This window comes from Plasmodium relictum (assembly GCF_900005765.1).
Source record: "Plasmodium relictum strain SGS1 genome assembly, chromosome: 8".
NCBI classification, from domain to species: domain Eukaryota; phylum Apicomplexa; class Aconoidasida; order Haemosporida; family Plasmodiidae; genus Plasmodium; species Plasmodium relictum.
In genome coordinates, this window is record NC_041686.1 from 556,630 (window position 1) to 571,432 (window position 14,803).

Here is a 14,803-nt window from a genome sequence, read left to right on the forward strand (position 1 = left end):
AGGAAATATTTTTTATACTGAAGCATAAGAAAAATAAGAAAAGAAAAGAAAAGAAAAGAAAAGAAAAGAAAAGAAAAGAAAAGAAAAGAAAAGAAAAGAAAAGAAAAGAAAAAGTTTTAATCTTACAATATTTTTTTAAACAATTACTATGTTTTTGTTAATTTATAATTAAGTAAAATAATTTTTTTTTTCTCTTTATACATAACTTCCATGAAAGAGTAATAATAATCATTTCTTAATTTAGATAAATTTAAAAATATATAAAATTTATAATAAGAAATATCTTATTATATAAAATTTTACTTAAAAAAAAAAAAAAAAAAGCGAATTTATTTAGACAAAAATAAAAAAAACTAAAAAGGAATTTTCTCTTTTCACTTTTATAATTTTTCATTTAAATATCTTATTATATTCTGAACTGAAAAAAAATATATATTATTATTTTTTTTTTTTTTTTTTAAAATATAAATTTTCATTATAAAAATATTCTACAAATGCAAAAATATATATCAGAAAATTTTAAATGAAATTTTTTTTTTCTGCTTCCATTTTACATTCATTTGTTCTTAAAAAATTCAAATAATTTTATAAACATATATATATATACATTTTTAAAAACATGAATAAATAAATGCTTGAATTAAATAAATATATAAATAGATTAAATTGTGTGTATACATTAATAATAATATTTTCACATTTTATTATTTATTTATTTTTTTTTTTTTTTTTTTGTAAAAAAAAATTACATAAACATATTTAAGTAAAAAATGTTAATTTGAAAGAAAAAAAATTTTGAATCAGTATTATAAAAATAATAGATGAAAAATCCATATTCATATATTTTTATAGTATTTAATTTTTTTTTTTAGAAGAAAAAAAATTTTTGATTATTCGTTAATGAAATTTAATGTTTTGTTAAAAGGATATACTTTTATTTTTAAAAAATATTATATTTTATTTCTTGCCTTTTCTAATTTTAAGAAATTTTCTTCTTTCAATTTAATATTATATAAGAAAACTTGAAAACGTTACATATATTTTTAATTCAAATAAACTTTTGATGTTTTTGTTTTAATCATTTATTAAATCACAAGGAAAATGTTTAAATTTTTTTGTTTTATATACTAAGAATGAATGATAACAACAAAAAATCAAATTTTATTATTTCTAATGATAATGAGAATTTTCATAAAGAGAAACATAAAAATGAAAGTGAATCTAATTTCGTATTTGAAAAAAACAAACAAAAAAGGAACATTTACAATGATTTTGAAAAAAATAAATGCTCAAACTATTCGAATTTTAAAAATTATTTAAATAGAAATATTACAACCAATGATAGTACACTTAATAAAAGATCAAATATAAGTGTAGATAATAATCAAAATAAACATAAAAAATACGTACATGATAAAATAATCAAGAAAAATACTAGAAATAAAAATTTAAAAAATAGTTTCGTAAACACAAATTTATATAATTATAATAATTTAATAAAAAATTCCAAAAAAATAAATCATAATCCATATTCTGAAGAACAAAAAAATAAAAAAAAGAAAAGAAAAGGAAATAATAACAATAATAACAATATAACTACTAATAACAATATTAATAATAACAATAATAATAAAGATATTAATTACAATAATAATAATAATAATATTAACATTAATAATAATAACAAAGATAGTAATTGTAATAATAATAATATCAATATTAATAATAATAATAAAGATAGTAATTATAATAATAATAATAATATTAATAATTTTAATAATGCTAACATGAATAGCGAAAAATATATAAATTCTAATTATTTTAATAGTTATAATAAAAAGGATGATTATAATAATAAAGGAAATAGAAATAATAACATTATTAGAAAAAATGATACAAAAAATATCAACAAAAATAAGAAAAATAAAAAGAATAACCTAGAAAATAATATAAATGAATCATGTTTTAATGAATCTAATTCAATAAAAGATAGTGAACATTTTTGTAATATAAGCAAAAAAATGAATAATCCAAAAAAAAAATTTTTTAATAGCGAAGATAATAATTATAACAAATCAAACCAAAATAATAAAAATAATGAATATACATTTAGTAACAACTTAACTTATAAAAAAAAATTTAATAAAATAACACTTTCAAATAATAGTAATCTTGACAATTCTACTAGCGTAAAAAATAATGGATTTCCTCATTTAATGTATGTGCATAATTCTAAAAATAATGAAGAAGAAATGACAGAAACAAAAAACAAAAATAAGGAATACGAAGATTATGAAATAAAAAATACTCATATCAATAAAAAGGTTTTCAATAATTACGAAAACAAGCAAAATAATATGAGTAATTTGCATAATTATAATTTCATAATGTCAAATAGCAATGATAATGATAATAATAGTAATAATTATAATTACGCATATATCAATGATAAAAATTATTTAAATGAAACTAATAATTATTATTGTAATAATAATAAAGATATAGAAACTTTAGGTAATAATAATCTTAATAATAATTGTAATATGAACACTAACAAGAAGAATTTGTCTAATAGAAATATAAAAAAAGTATTTTATGAAAATAATATAAAAAGTAGCAAGGTTTATAATGATGATATAGAGTTTAATAATAGCAGTAGTATTAGTAGTAGCAATAGTAATATAAGTAATAATGTGAGTAATATAAATTATACTAGCATTAATAATGATAGTAATAACAGCAATAATTTCGAAATGAATTCAGACAAATATGTTCCCAGAGAAAATAACTCATATTCATTTAAAGATGATACATTGTATTCTGAAAATAACAATTCAAATATCGTAAAAATGTTATCTAAATATTTAAATAATTTAAACGAAAAAGGTGTAAGTAATTTAAATATAATGTGTAATGAATTACTTGAAAATAAAAATAATGAAGCATTAAAAAAAATTATTAATACTATTAAAGATTCTGAAGATTCATTTAAAATAAATTATCCTTCTAATGAATATTCTAAGGAAAATCGAAAAGAAAATAACTTAAGTAAAAATTATTTTAATCAAAATTTTAATATTAATAATACTCAATATGTAGAGGATAATAACACGTACATTGTTAGTAATCCTAAAATATCTATTGATAAAAATGAATATTCAAATAATATGAAGTTTATCCCATGTAACAAAAACTATAGAAATAATTTAGGTGAACGAACAATTTCCATTGATATGCACAATAAATATAAAGGAGAAAATGAAAATAATGTGATCTCAAATACTAATAAAAATTCAGAATATATTGGAAGCACGATAATAAATAGTTCAAATAATTCATTTTATAATATAACAGATAAAGATGTATCGATAAATAAAATGAGTAATATCTATAAGTTTAAAGAAAAAATTCATAATGATTTTGAAGAAAATATATATGAGAAAGATAAAAAGAAAAATAAAACTGAAAATAAAATGAAAAATGAAATATGTAATTATTCTAAAAAAAGTGAAGAAATAAAAGAGAAATGGAATAATATAATTCTAAAATGCAAAAGTGTGAATATACTAAATAGTTTCAATAAAATAGATTTAATAAAAGATAACATACAGATTGTTGATATTTTTAAAATATCTTTGTTTAATAATAATAATTATTACCTTTATAAAAATATTTTATATAATAATTATAAAAATATATCAATCCATAATAGAAAATTTCTATTTTTAGAAAATATGTTTAAATTTAATAAAACAATAGATAAAAATAGATTAACTACAGATGATTCACCAATTAGTTTTGACAATTTTTTGTTTTTTTTTAATAATTTTTATCAAATTACTGAGAATTATAAAAATAAAATATGTTTTTTTCTCTTGTATAAAATTATAATTATGAATGAGGATGATGAGGAATATGGGAGTTTTTATAATTTAATTTTAAAAATATTAAATAAAAATACGCTAATTCTTTTTTTGTTTTTTTTAATTAATCTAATGAAGAATTATTCCTTAAAAATGACGTATTTTGTAAATTTAATAGAGAGATTATTACCAATTATAACAAAAAATGAAAAAACAACAAAAAAAAATAAAAATAAGACTTTTTTCAATATTCTATATTTTAAATTATTTCGCGTAATTTTTGACAAAATTGAATGTTTTCATAATCACAAAAAGCATTTGCTGTTATTATTTTTAAGATATATAAAAAATTTTTTATTAAATATATGTTCCTCAATTTTAATTACACAGTACATATTTATTAAATGCATTGATTTAATGAATAAATATAATAATCAAAAGTATATTTTAATTAAAACTTTATCAATGGAAATATTTTTGCAGTTATGGAATAATGACTCCTTAAAATTATATATCTTAAAAATAGGTAAACCAATAATTCGTTTTTTAATTTTTGTAAGTAACATTGAATACATAAATAAGAATATTTTGTCATTTATTTTATCACCAATTGAAAATTCTAATCAACTAGAGATTAAAAAAAAATTATCCATTTATTTTTACAACAATAAATATTATATACTGGAAAGAAAAAAATTAAAACATTATTTAAAGAGATTTAAAGAAAACAATAAATATTCTTTATATTTATCAGTTAATGATTCTAATACTAATATGGGAGAAGTACACCTAGAAAGTATAGGTTCTTATAAGGAAAACGGAAATAGTAATATTAACATAGATATAAATAGGACAAAACTCAATAATAATACATTATTAGATTATATTTTTGAAACAAAAAAAGGTTATAACTATTTCAAAATATTATTAACGCACGAAGAAAAAAACTGTCTAAATTTTTTAATTAAAATGAATAACCAAAATAATAACTTTCATTTCAACTTATTTTATAATTTGTTTATACAAAATAACCTTGTAAACTTGATCCATGAAAATAAATTGATATATTACATTGAATATATAAAAAATAATATTATAAAAAAAAAGAGAGTAAATAATTTTTTTAAAAAAAATATAAAAGTACGCGGTTTAAAAAACTTAAAAAATGATCTCATATACGGAAGCAATAAAAAAAATAATAAAAGAAAAAATGAATTTTTAACAAATGATGAATTTTCAAAGAAAATGAAAAGTAATGAAACTAAAAATACAAGTTATGAAAATGATATTATTAATTGTGATAAAAATTTAGATAATTTTGATGAAAATAATATTAATAATAATGATTGCACCTATTTAAAAGAAAAGATTATGTATGATATGCATGAAATAATTAAAATAAGTAATTGTGTTTTATCTAAAATATATTGCTCTCATATAAAATTAAGTTTTTTTTTTAATATTTTTTTTTATAAAACTTATGATATTCATAAAATTTTATCAAGCTCACTATCAGTTTATAGCAGAAAATTTAAGAATTTTAAAAAAGAAAATCAAAAAATTATAAGATTTATGAATTTAAATAATATGACTCATTTTTTAATCATTAAATTTTTACTAAAATCATTAAAAGAAATAAAAAGTGTAAATTATAATCTGTTTTTTCTAAAGGAAGAAAAAAAAAAAAAAAAAAGAGAAACTTCTTTGGACTTTTATTCATGTTATAAATTCTTAGAATATGCTTTGAAAAAAGATATAAATATGGTAAATATATTTTTAAATTATTTAAATAAAATAATTTTGCATCTTTATGAAAAAAAAAGAGAAAATATTGTCTTAAGCGTTATAATAACATTCACTATTTATAATTTTTTAACATTTATTGATAAAAAAAGTAATGTTATTGAAGACTTAGAATTATTAAATTTAAGTGACATAAGTGATGATATCCATAAATACTGTTTAATAGGATTATTATTAAAAGAAAATAACTTTTATATTGATAATGAAATAAAATATATTAATACTGACGACATATATAATTACGAATTAAAGAATCATTTGAAATGCATTCCTAGAAATATTAACAAAGAGATTTTTGAATTAGTTAATTTTAAAAAATTTATATTTCAAAAAGGAAATTATAAAAAAATAGAAATTATAAAAATACTTAAAAAAAATATTGTAAATAATCTATATACATCAGAAATATTGAATTATATTTATTATAATAGCTTATATTTATTGATACATCTAATTTTTAATATACGATTTTATTATAATATTCTTCATAAAACATATAAAAAGAATGCGTATTATTTTAATAATGAAAGTTGCTATATTTTAAAAAATAGAAACATTTTTAAAACAACTAAGAATATAAATAATTATAATAACCTTGTAACAATAAAAAAAAGGAGTTACTTTGATAAAGAAGATGATGATAAGTTCTTGATATTTTTGATGTTTAAAAAGGAAAACTACGATAATTATTTAAAAAAAAAAATATATATAATTAAATTTTATAATAAAATAAAAAGAAGTATTATTAAAAATTTTAAATGTTATCTATTGGCTAATAATGTAAATAAATACATTAAAAATTTAAATCATGATAAAATATTCTTAGATATATTATTTAAATTTGATAATTCTTCCTTTTTTATGTATAATTTTCATTTAGAATTATATGATAAAGAAAATTATCGAAATGAATTTAACAAAGAAATCTACGAAAAAGTGGAAAATGAATCCAATAATTTACAAAAAACAAATAGCATAAAAGAAAAATTAAAAAATGGAGAAGACAGTGAAAAAAAAAAACACGAAAAAACAGAAAATGATATATATGAAGTACTTGACAATGATAATTATAATTTAAATTTTTTAAATAAAATAAAGAACTTATACTATTTTGTTGAAGAAGTAAACAAAGTAGTGTATTACATGATTCACAATGAAAAAAATGTTTATAGTAATGTTGAATGTTTGATTGAAAACTCTAAATCTATTAATAAAAATAGTTTTAGTATGAAATTCCATTTTTATGAAATTATTGATGATAATGACACAAGTAAAGAAGATAATGAGAATATGGAATATAAAAAAACATTAAATAAGAAAAATAATAATGATTACTTTAGTGAAATAATTATAAATAATAACAAATATGATAATGTAAGTTATATAAATAAATCAAATAATTATGAATTTTTTAATAATCAAAATAGTAAAGAGAAGTATAAAGATATTTTGTGTTTTTTCAAATATAATAATAAAAAAGATAGTTCTATTATTTATTTTAATGAATTATTAGATTATATTATATGTGCAATTATGAAAACAAGTTACAAAAAAGAGAAAATATTATATTGGTCAGAATTTTTTTATAATGCTAAAAATTTCGGATTAATTAATTTCCACATTTTCTTTTATTTATGTTCACTAATTAAATGTTTTGGTAAAAAAAATAATAATTATGTAATCAAAAGAAAAATAAAAATATGTGAAAAATTGTATTTTTTATATCTTTTTAAAATATGTTTTCTTTTAAATATAAGTATATATGAAGCCTTTGACTTTTTAATTTCAATCATAAGTATTTTATTTAATCATCAATTTTTTAAATTTTATTTGAATAAAAAAATTTACAGTATTGAAAAAGAAAAGCAAAATATTATTCAAACATTCTTAAGTTCTGTTGAGCAAGAATTAGAAAATTTTATTCTTAATTATGATCTATCATTATTTATGGATAGCCTCAAATATATAAGTGATTCTATTTTTTTAAAAAAAAGTATAAAATTATTGGTATTTAAGAGTTATTGCTTTATTAATATCCTTTTGCATACATTACCTTTAAAAAATATTTTAATTGATATGAATAATATAACATATTTAGAATTTTCAAAAGAAAAGAAAAATGTAGATAAATATTTAGAAAAATATAAATTAAATTATTCAGACATCAAAGATGACGAAGAAAAAAAAAATTTAGAATTAGCAGAAATTAACCAAGAAAATGAAAATACTTCTGTCTTTAATAAATGTAAAGTTGAAGAAACAAATCTTGATAATAAGTTAAATTTAGCAAATCAAATTAATGAAAATGAAATAAATAAGGAAAATAATGAGAGAAAAATCGAATCAAGTAAAATAAATCAACAAGTACATTTTAATAAAATAAATGAGAAAGGAATTAATGAAAAAAAATTCAAGATACAAAAAGAAATTGAAGTCAATGATACTTCTATGAAAGAAATGAGCGATAATGATGAATATTACGATACATCAAATTATTCGGAAAAGTTTAGTGCATCATCTACTGAAAATGAAAAAATGGATGACTATTTAGAAAACTTTAAAATCCATGAAAAAAATAAAAAAAATTTAATTAATGAACATGTAAAAAAAAAAGAAAAAAAATTTTGGGTTTTTAAAATTTTAAAATTTTTTTACTATAGATCATTCTTGTGTTTTACAAAAAATAAATCAGATGAAGAACATTTTTATGAAAGGAGAAAAAATTTTATTTATTTTTTCTTCCCCAAAATTTTAAAAAAGGAAAAAGAAAATTCAATTATAATTAGTAAACTTTATAAATTAATAGAAAAGTTGATAAAAGATTGTAATTTTTTAAATATATGTAAACAATCTTTTTTGTTAAAGTGGTTATGTCTTCGAATATTCATTTTACACAAATATAAATATAAAACTTTTAATCCAACTGAAATCTTTCAATTTATATATAAAAAATTGAATTCAATTGAAAATGAAGAATATTTTAAATTCAATATTATGTCAGATACTTCCTTAATTTCTTTTGATAATGTAGATATGAAGTATACATTTAATATCTTTATTTCTTATATTACTAAACAAGTTCTTGTTTATATTAAGAAGTATTATAAATCATTTATAGAAGAAAACAAAAAAAAAAATTATCAACTGAATGTTCTAGAAGAAGAAAAAAAAAGGGAAGCATTATTTAATCAGATATATGTTTATTTCGTTTATTTTATGATATCTTTTTATCCTTATTTTATGCAATCTCTTTTTTCGTACAATGTTTTTTTAAAATTATTTAAAATGTATTTTAACTTGTATTTAATTAATAAAATAAGCAGTACTCATTCAATAAATTCACCTATATATTTAATACTTTTAATACTTGTAAGACATATGCATTTGAGTAAATATTTGACTTTTTCTTATTTTGCTACTCTAAAAAATTATTTAAAGACAAATGATACATCAAAAATATTTTGTTTTGACACATTAAGTTATGACAATATAGTGTTACATTTAAGGTAAAGAAAAACAAAAACAAATAAACACAAAAATATATATATATTTATATATATATTTATTTATTTATACTACTGTATAACAATTTTTGTAATTTTACTTTTAATTATATTTCCTAATTTTAATATAATTTTATTTTTTTAGAGAAAGCGTGGAATATTTTATGCAAAATAACAAAAAAGAAGAATTTGTTTATGATGATATAAAAATTAGTTATAGTACAAATTCTATATTGTTATTCTACCATATGTTAATTAGTAACTTTTATTAATAAAATTTTAGTTTTGTTTTTTTTTCAAAGAAGAAAAATAATTTTAAAATATAAAAAAAATACATTATTTTTTTCATAATAAAATTAAATTTAGTATTTTTTTTTTTTTTTTATTTATTATTATTTATATATATGGAGAGCTAATTTTTTTTTTTCTTTTTTTGTTATTTTTTCTATTTATACCTTATTTTTATATTATATTATTTTATTCTATTCTATTCCATTCTATTCTATTTTTTTCTTTTTCCTTTTTTCATCTTTTTTTTTTGTTCATTTATTAATTTGAAAATTTTAATATTATTATTTTAATTGTGTAAATTGTTTTTAAATTGTTTGATTCACTTTTTATATGCATCTTTATTTTTTTTCATCTTTTATTTTTTTTCCAAGTAGTTTCAAATGTAATTGATTTATTTCATCAAAAATTATTTGTGTAAACAATAAAATAATTTTTATTTTATTTAAATCACTTTTATCTAATGATTTAAAATAATTTCTTTTATTATATTTAAAATATAGAATAAAGTAAGTGACTATTAATATAATATTTATTGCAATAAAAATGGAATTTTTGTTATAGGAAGATAAAAACAGAAAATATTTAGAGAAAATACTAAATAACAGTTCAGGCTTTATGAAATTAAAATAAACTAATAGGTCGTATCTCATTAAAGAAATAAAAAAACCAATTAGTATAGCCATATATTTAAAAAAATAAAATTTTATTTTTTGAATTCTTAAAGATTTATTTTTTTTAATTATCTCGTTATTATCAGAAATTTTTTTTAAGCAGCTGTCTTGAATTTTTTGCAAATCATTTTTAAGCATATATATACTTTGATTTGTTTTAAAGTCTATACTCTCATCAATTTTAAATAATAACTCTTGAATCATGTTTAAATCTTTTACATCATCATTTTTCATTTTCATGAAATTTATATCATAAGGATTAAAATTTTTAGGTTTTGTAAGATAGGAGTTTCTATATTCATTATCTAAAACATAATTAGAATTTCTATTATTGAAATCACTATCAGTAATAATTGAATTACGAGTTATTTCATTTAGTCCACTGAAATTATTATTATTATTATTATTAGTAGTAGTAGTAGTAGTAGTATAATCTATATTTTTATTAAAGTTATTTCTTTTATCTAACAATAAAAAATCAACAGGTATACTCCTCCTTTGAGGATTATTATTTATATTATTTTTTAAGATTTCATTATAATCATTATTCTCATATTGAGCATTATAACTGAATCTATTTTTTCTACCATTATAATTTAGATTAGATTCATCATATTTCCACTTTTCTCTTTTAAACATATCACAAGGTATTTCAGGCAAATATATTGTTAAAAATTCTAAAATTTTATATGAATTATCATGATTATATTTTGATTTGTTTTCTTCTTCTGCAATGTTTAAATTTTCTGTACTTATAAATTTTGCTTCATTAGGATTAAGGCAATTATTAATACTTGTATAAACTAAACTGTATATTGTTGTCATAACTTCATAAATCAATACAAAAAAAAAAATGCTTAAATTTTTTACACAATCACAGTAATTAACTTTCTTCTCATATAATTTACTTGAATTATTTTTTTTATGATTGTGACTTTTATTTGAATAGTAATAATCACTATTCTTGTAAATTCTTTTTGATTCATTATTACTTTCTTTTAATTTATCAAAAGAATTGTTTAATTTTTTATATTTATTATTTATTTTGTTATCAATATCTCTATTATTACCTTTATAACTAATATCGTTATATTTTGATTCTTCCTCCTGAATATAATCATTAGTAGTACTATTGATTTTACTTATTACATCAGTATTCATTATTTTTTCCTTAAAAGAATTATAGCTTTTTGTCATAATTTTTTTAAAAATACCTTCATTTGATTTTACTGAATCTTTTGGAGAATTAATAAAAGAATTACTACTCTTCTTTTTATAGTACATATTGTTATTTATTATTTCTTTTTCATTATCATCTTCATCTTCATCTTCTCTTTCGTAAAAATAATTATTAGAACTATTACTATGTAGAAAATTTTTCTTTTTTTCATTTATATTTTTATTGCTTATAATTTTAGTTAATAGTTTAGGAAACAGTAATATATTTTGAAATGATTTAATAGATTTATTAAAAAATATATTTATTTTTTCTATTTTATTTCTACTTTTATTACTATTTTCCTCAGTATGATTGTTTAAGATACTATTATTTTTATATTTTGAATCGCAATAGTCATTTAAAGAATTAAATTTAAAAATATTTAAATTTCTGAGAAAATATTGAGTTAAATAAAATACTACCCGGTATAGATTTATTTTTTTCATTAGATCAATTCTAGTTAAACATATGGTAACTTTATTTATTTGATTATCTATTAAATAATTTATAATTCTTAGTAGCCTTGTATTTATAGAATATTTATTGGAATCAATGAATATAAATATTAAATCAACATATTTTGATAAATTCATTATTATTTCGTCATATTCTACATCACTAATTTCATTTATTCCACTTGTATCGATAAAAGAAACTGAATTAACTCTATTCATATATTTAGTTAAGTTATTTTGATAATAAATTTTTCCGTATATATATTTTTTAATGTTATGAGCTTTTTTTCTTAATTTTTGAAAAGGTTTAAATAAATAATCACAATTTTCTCCAGAAAATATGATTTTCTTATTTTCATTATATAATTCACAATTTTTACTTGAATCATAATGATTATTATTTTTTAATTTACTTAATAATCCGAATTGATAATTATCATTGTTCAGTTTTTTAAAATTAAATTTAAAATTACTTTTTATATCTACATAGGTTATTTGATTTTGCTTTTGTATGGAACTAGTATTTTGAACATAATTCTCAGAGAACCAATTAATAAAAGAACTTTTTCCACTTTGTGTATTTCCTAATAACAAAATTGTAGTTTTTTTATGAAATACTGATATATCAACATTTAGGTAATCACTTATTAAGTTTAAATTTAAATCATTTATACAAACATTGTTATTATAATTATTCACATTTTTCAAGCTTTTATATCTTGATTCTTTGTAGTAAATATCATCAATACGATCTAAAACATCAAATGTAAAATCATTTTCATTTTTAATTTCATAGTTATTCCTTAAAATATTGTTATTATTATCATATTTTATTCTATCTTCACTTTTACAACTATAGCAACTATCACTTTTATTATCATCATTTTTATTAGTATAATCATTAGTTATCCTTTTTTTTAACTCCTTATTTATATTATAATGTTCTCTTATCCTGTAATTTGTTAATAAATTATTATATTTTTCACATGTTATATTGTCTTTTTTTTCTTCTTCATTTTTTATACTATCGTCTCTATTTTTATTTTTTATTATTTCCTCTATTTCATTCTTATCGTCATCTTCATTATATGCTTCGTAATAATAATTATTATATGAATTAAAGTTTAAGTCTATTTCTTCTTCGTCATATTCATTTACATCAAAATCATCATCATCGTCTTCTTCTTCATCTACTTCGTAATCTTCATCACTGTCATCTTCAGTTTCATCATAAATATTATTATCTATCTTTTCCTTTATATTACAATATTTCATAGTATTTTCATTATTATTTATTAAAGTTTTATTTCCCTTTTTATCTAACTCATTTTGTTGATTCAATATATCTATATTTTTTTTTTTATTATGTATTATGTTTTTGTAATTATTTATATTTATCTTATTATTCTCATCATTTTCTTTTAAATACATTTTTAATTTCAAAAAAGTAGAAAAGAATAAAAGAAAAAAAGAAAAAAAGAAGAAAAGAAAAATTTCGTAATAAGATAAAGAAAAAAAAGATATTACTAATATATAAGAATAAACAATGTATATTTTAAATAAAATCTACTGAAATAAAAAAATTCATATAAGAACAAATAATAAAATAGTAGAGGAGCTAAATAATAAAAAAATGAAATATAATAAAATTACATCTAAGCATACTCTTTAGAAAAATTAATTATAAATAGAAATAGAAAAGAAAAAGAGAAAAAAAGTTATCTTTGCACATATTTTAAATAAAGTAGGATTTAATTTATTTATTTAATTTATTATCCATTATTTTTATATAGTTTTCTAGTTTTATTTATTTAATTTTATTCTTTGTCTTATTATTTTTTTTTTTTTTATTTATATGTTTTCAAAAAAAAAAAAATTTATTATTAAAGGTTATTAAAAAATAAATGAATAGAGTAAAATTAGACATTATAAAGTTTTTATTAAAAAAAATAATTTACCTAAAATTAGTTTTTAAAGAAAAAAAAAAATAAAATAAAAATAAAAATAGACAATTAACTGTAATTCGGTAATCTCTTATTTTATAATATTGCATATATTCCAAGTGATTTTAAATATAGTATTTTTTTTTTTTTTTAATTACTTAAATTTATCTTAAATTATGCACATATCAGAGAGGTGAAAAAACATCATTCAAAAATATTTTAAGGAAATATTTATACATATCTTAATATATATTTAACTTTAATTTTTAGATATATATCTCCATTTATATTATTTTCAAATTTTTTGTTATATGTGTTTTCCTTAATTTGTATTATTTTTAAAAAAAAAAATATTTAAACTATATATTATAACAAGTTATCTTTATTATATATTTTCCTATGATTCATTGTGCTAAACTTTAATATTATTATATATAAATAAATTTAATTCTTTTTAAAATTTTAATTAAAAAAAAAAGAAAAAAAAACAAATTTATAACTACACATTAAATGGTGTCTATTTTTATATTATTTTTAATCGAATTCTTTAAAGTTTCATATTTTTAATATAATAAATTTAAATACGAGTTATCATAGTATTTAGAATTTTTATATCAAGATATTTAATCCTTATATGACAATTTTTCGATAATTTCTTTTGTCAATTTTTTCATTGTGTAAAACTTTTCAAAAAAAAAAAAAAATGAGAACAAAAAAAAAAAAAGCAATATTTAAAAATTTTAAAAAGTTTAAATTTTATGTTTTAATTCTAGGAAACTGACAAATTATAAAAAAAAAAAAAAAAAAATTAATTTCTTTTATGTTTAAAAATATATAATTCTAACTTTATAAAAAAAAAAAAGTGAAAATAAAATATTTATTTAAAAAATATATATATAATTTTTATTCTACAATGAAATAAAAAATTTTTTTTTTAAAGGTTTCCTATTTTTGTTCTACAAAGAAAAAATTACATGAATTTTTTTTTTTTTTTTACATATATAAATAAAAAAAAAAAAAAAACATAAAACAAAATAAAAATGAAAACATTTAAA

The 14,803-nt window shown here is 16.5% G+C and overlaps 2 protein-coding genes across 2 annotated transcripts; one reads left to right on the forward strand and one right to left on the reverse strand.

Annotated features, from left to right (window-relative positions):
- Positions 1 to 1,133: 1,133 nt before the first annotated feature.
- Positions 1,134 to 9,441, forward strand: PRELSG_0815300 (conserved Plasmodium protein, unknown function; the record flags this gene model as incomplete). The annotated part of the gene is made up of 2 exons (XM_028676220.1): positions 1,134 to 9,172; positions 9,315 to 9,441. The coding sequence occupies 2 exons, from the start codon at positions 1,134 to 1,136 to the stop codon at positions 9,439 to 9,441; spliced, it is 8,166 nt and encodes a 2,721-aa protein (XP_028532732.1).
- Positions 9,442 to 9,798: 357 nt separating this feature from the next.
- On the reverse strand, positions 9,799 to 13,236 carry PRELSG_0815400 (conserved Plasmodium protein, unknown function; the record flags this gene model as incomplete). The annotated part of the gene is made up of 1 exon (XM_028676221.1): positions 9,799 to 13,236. The coding sequence occupies one exon, from the start codon at positions 13,234 to 13,236 to the stop codon at positions 9,799 to 9,801; it is 3,438 nt and encodes a 1,145-aa protein (XP_028532733.1).
- Positions 13,237 to 14,803: the final 1,567 nt, after the last annotated feature.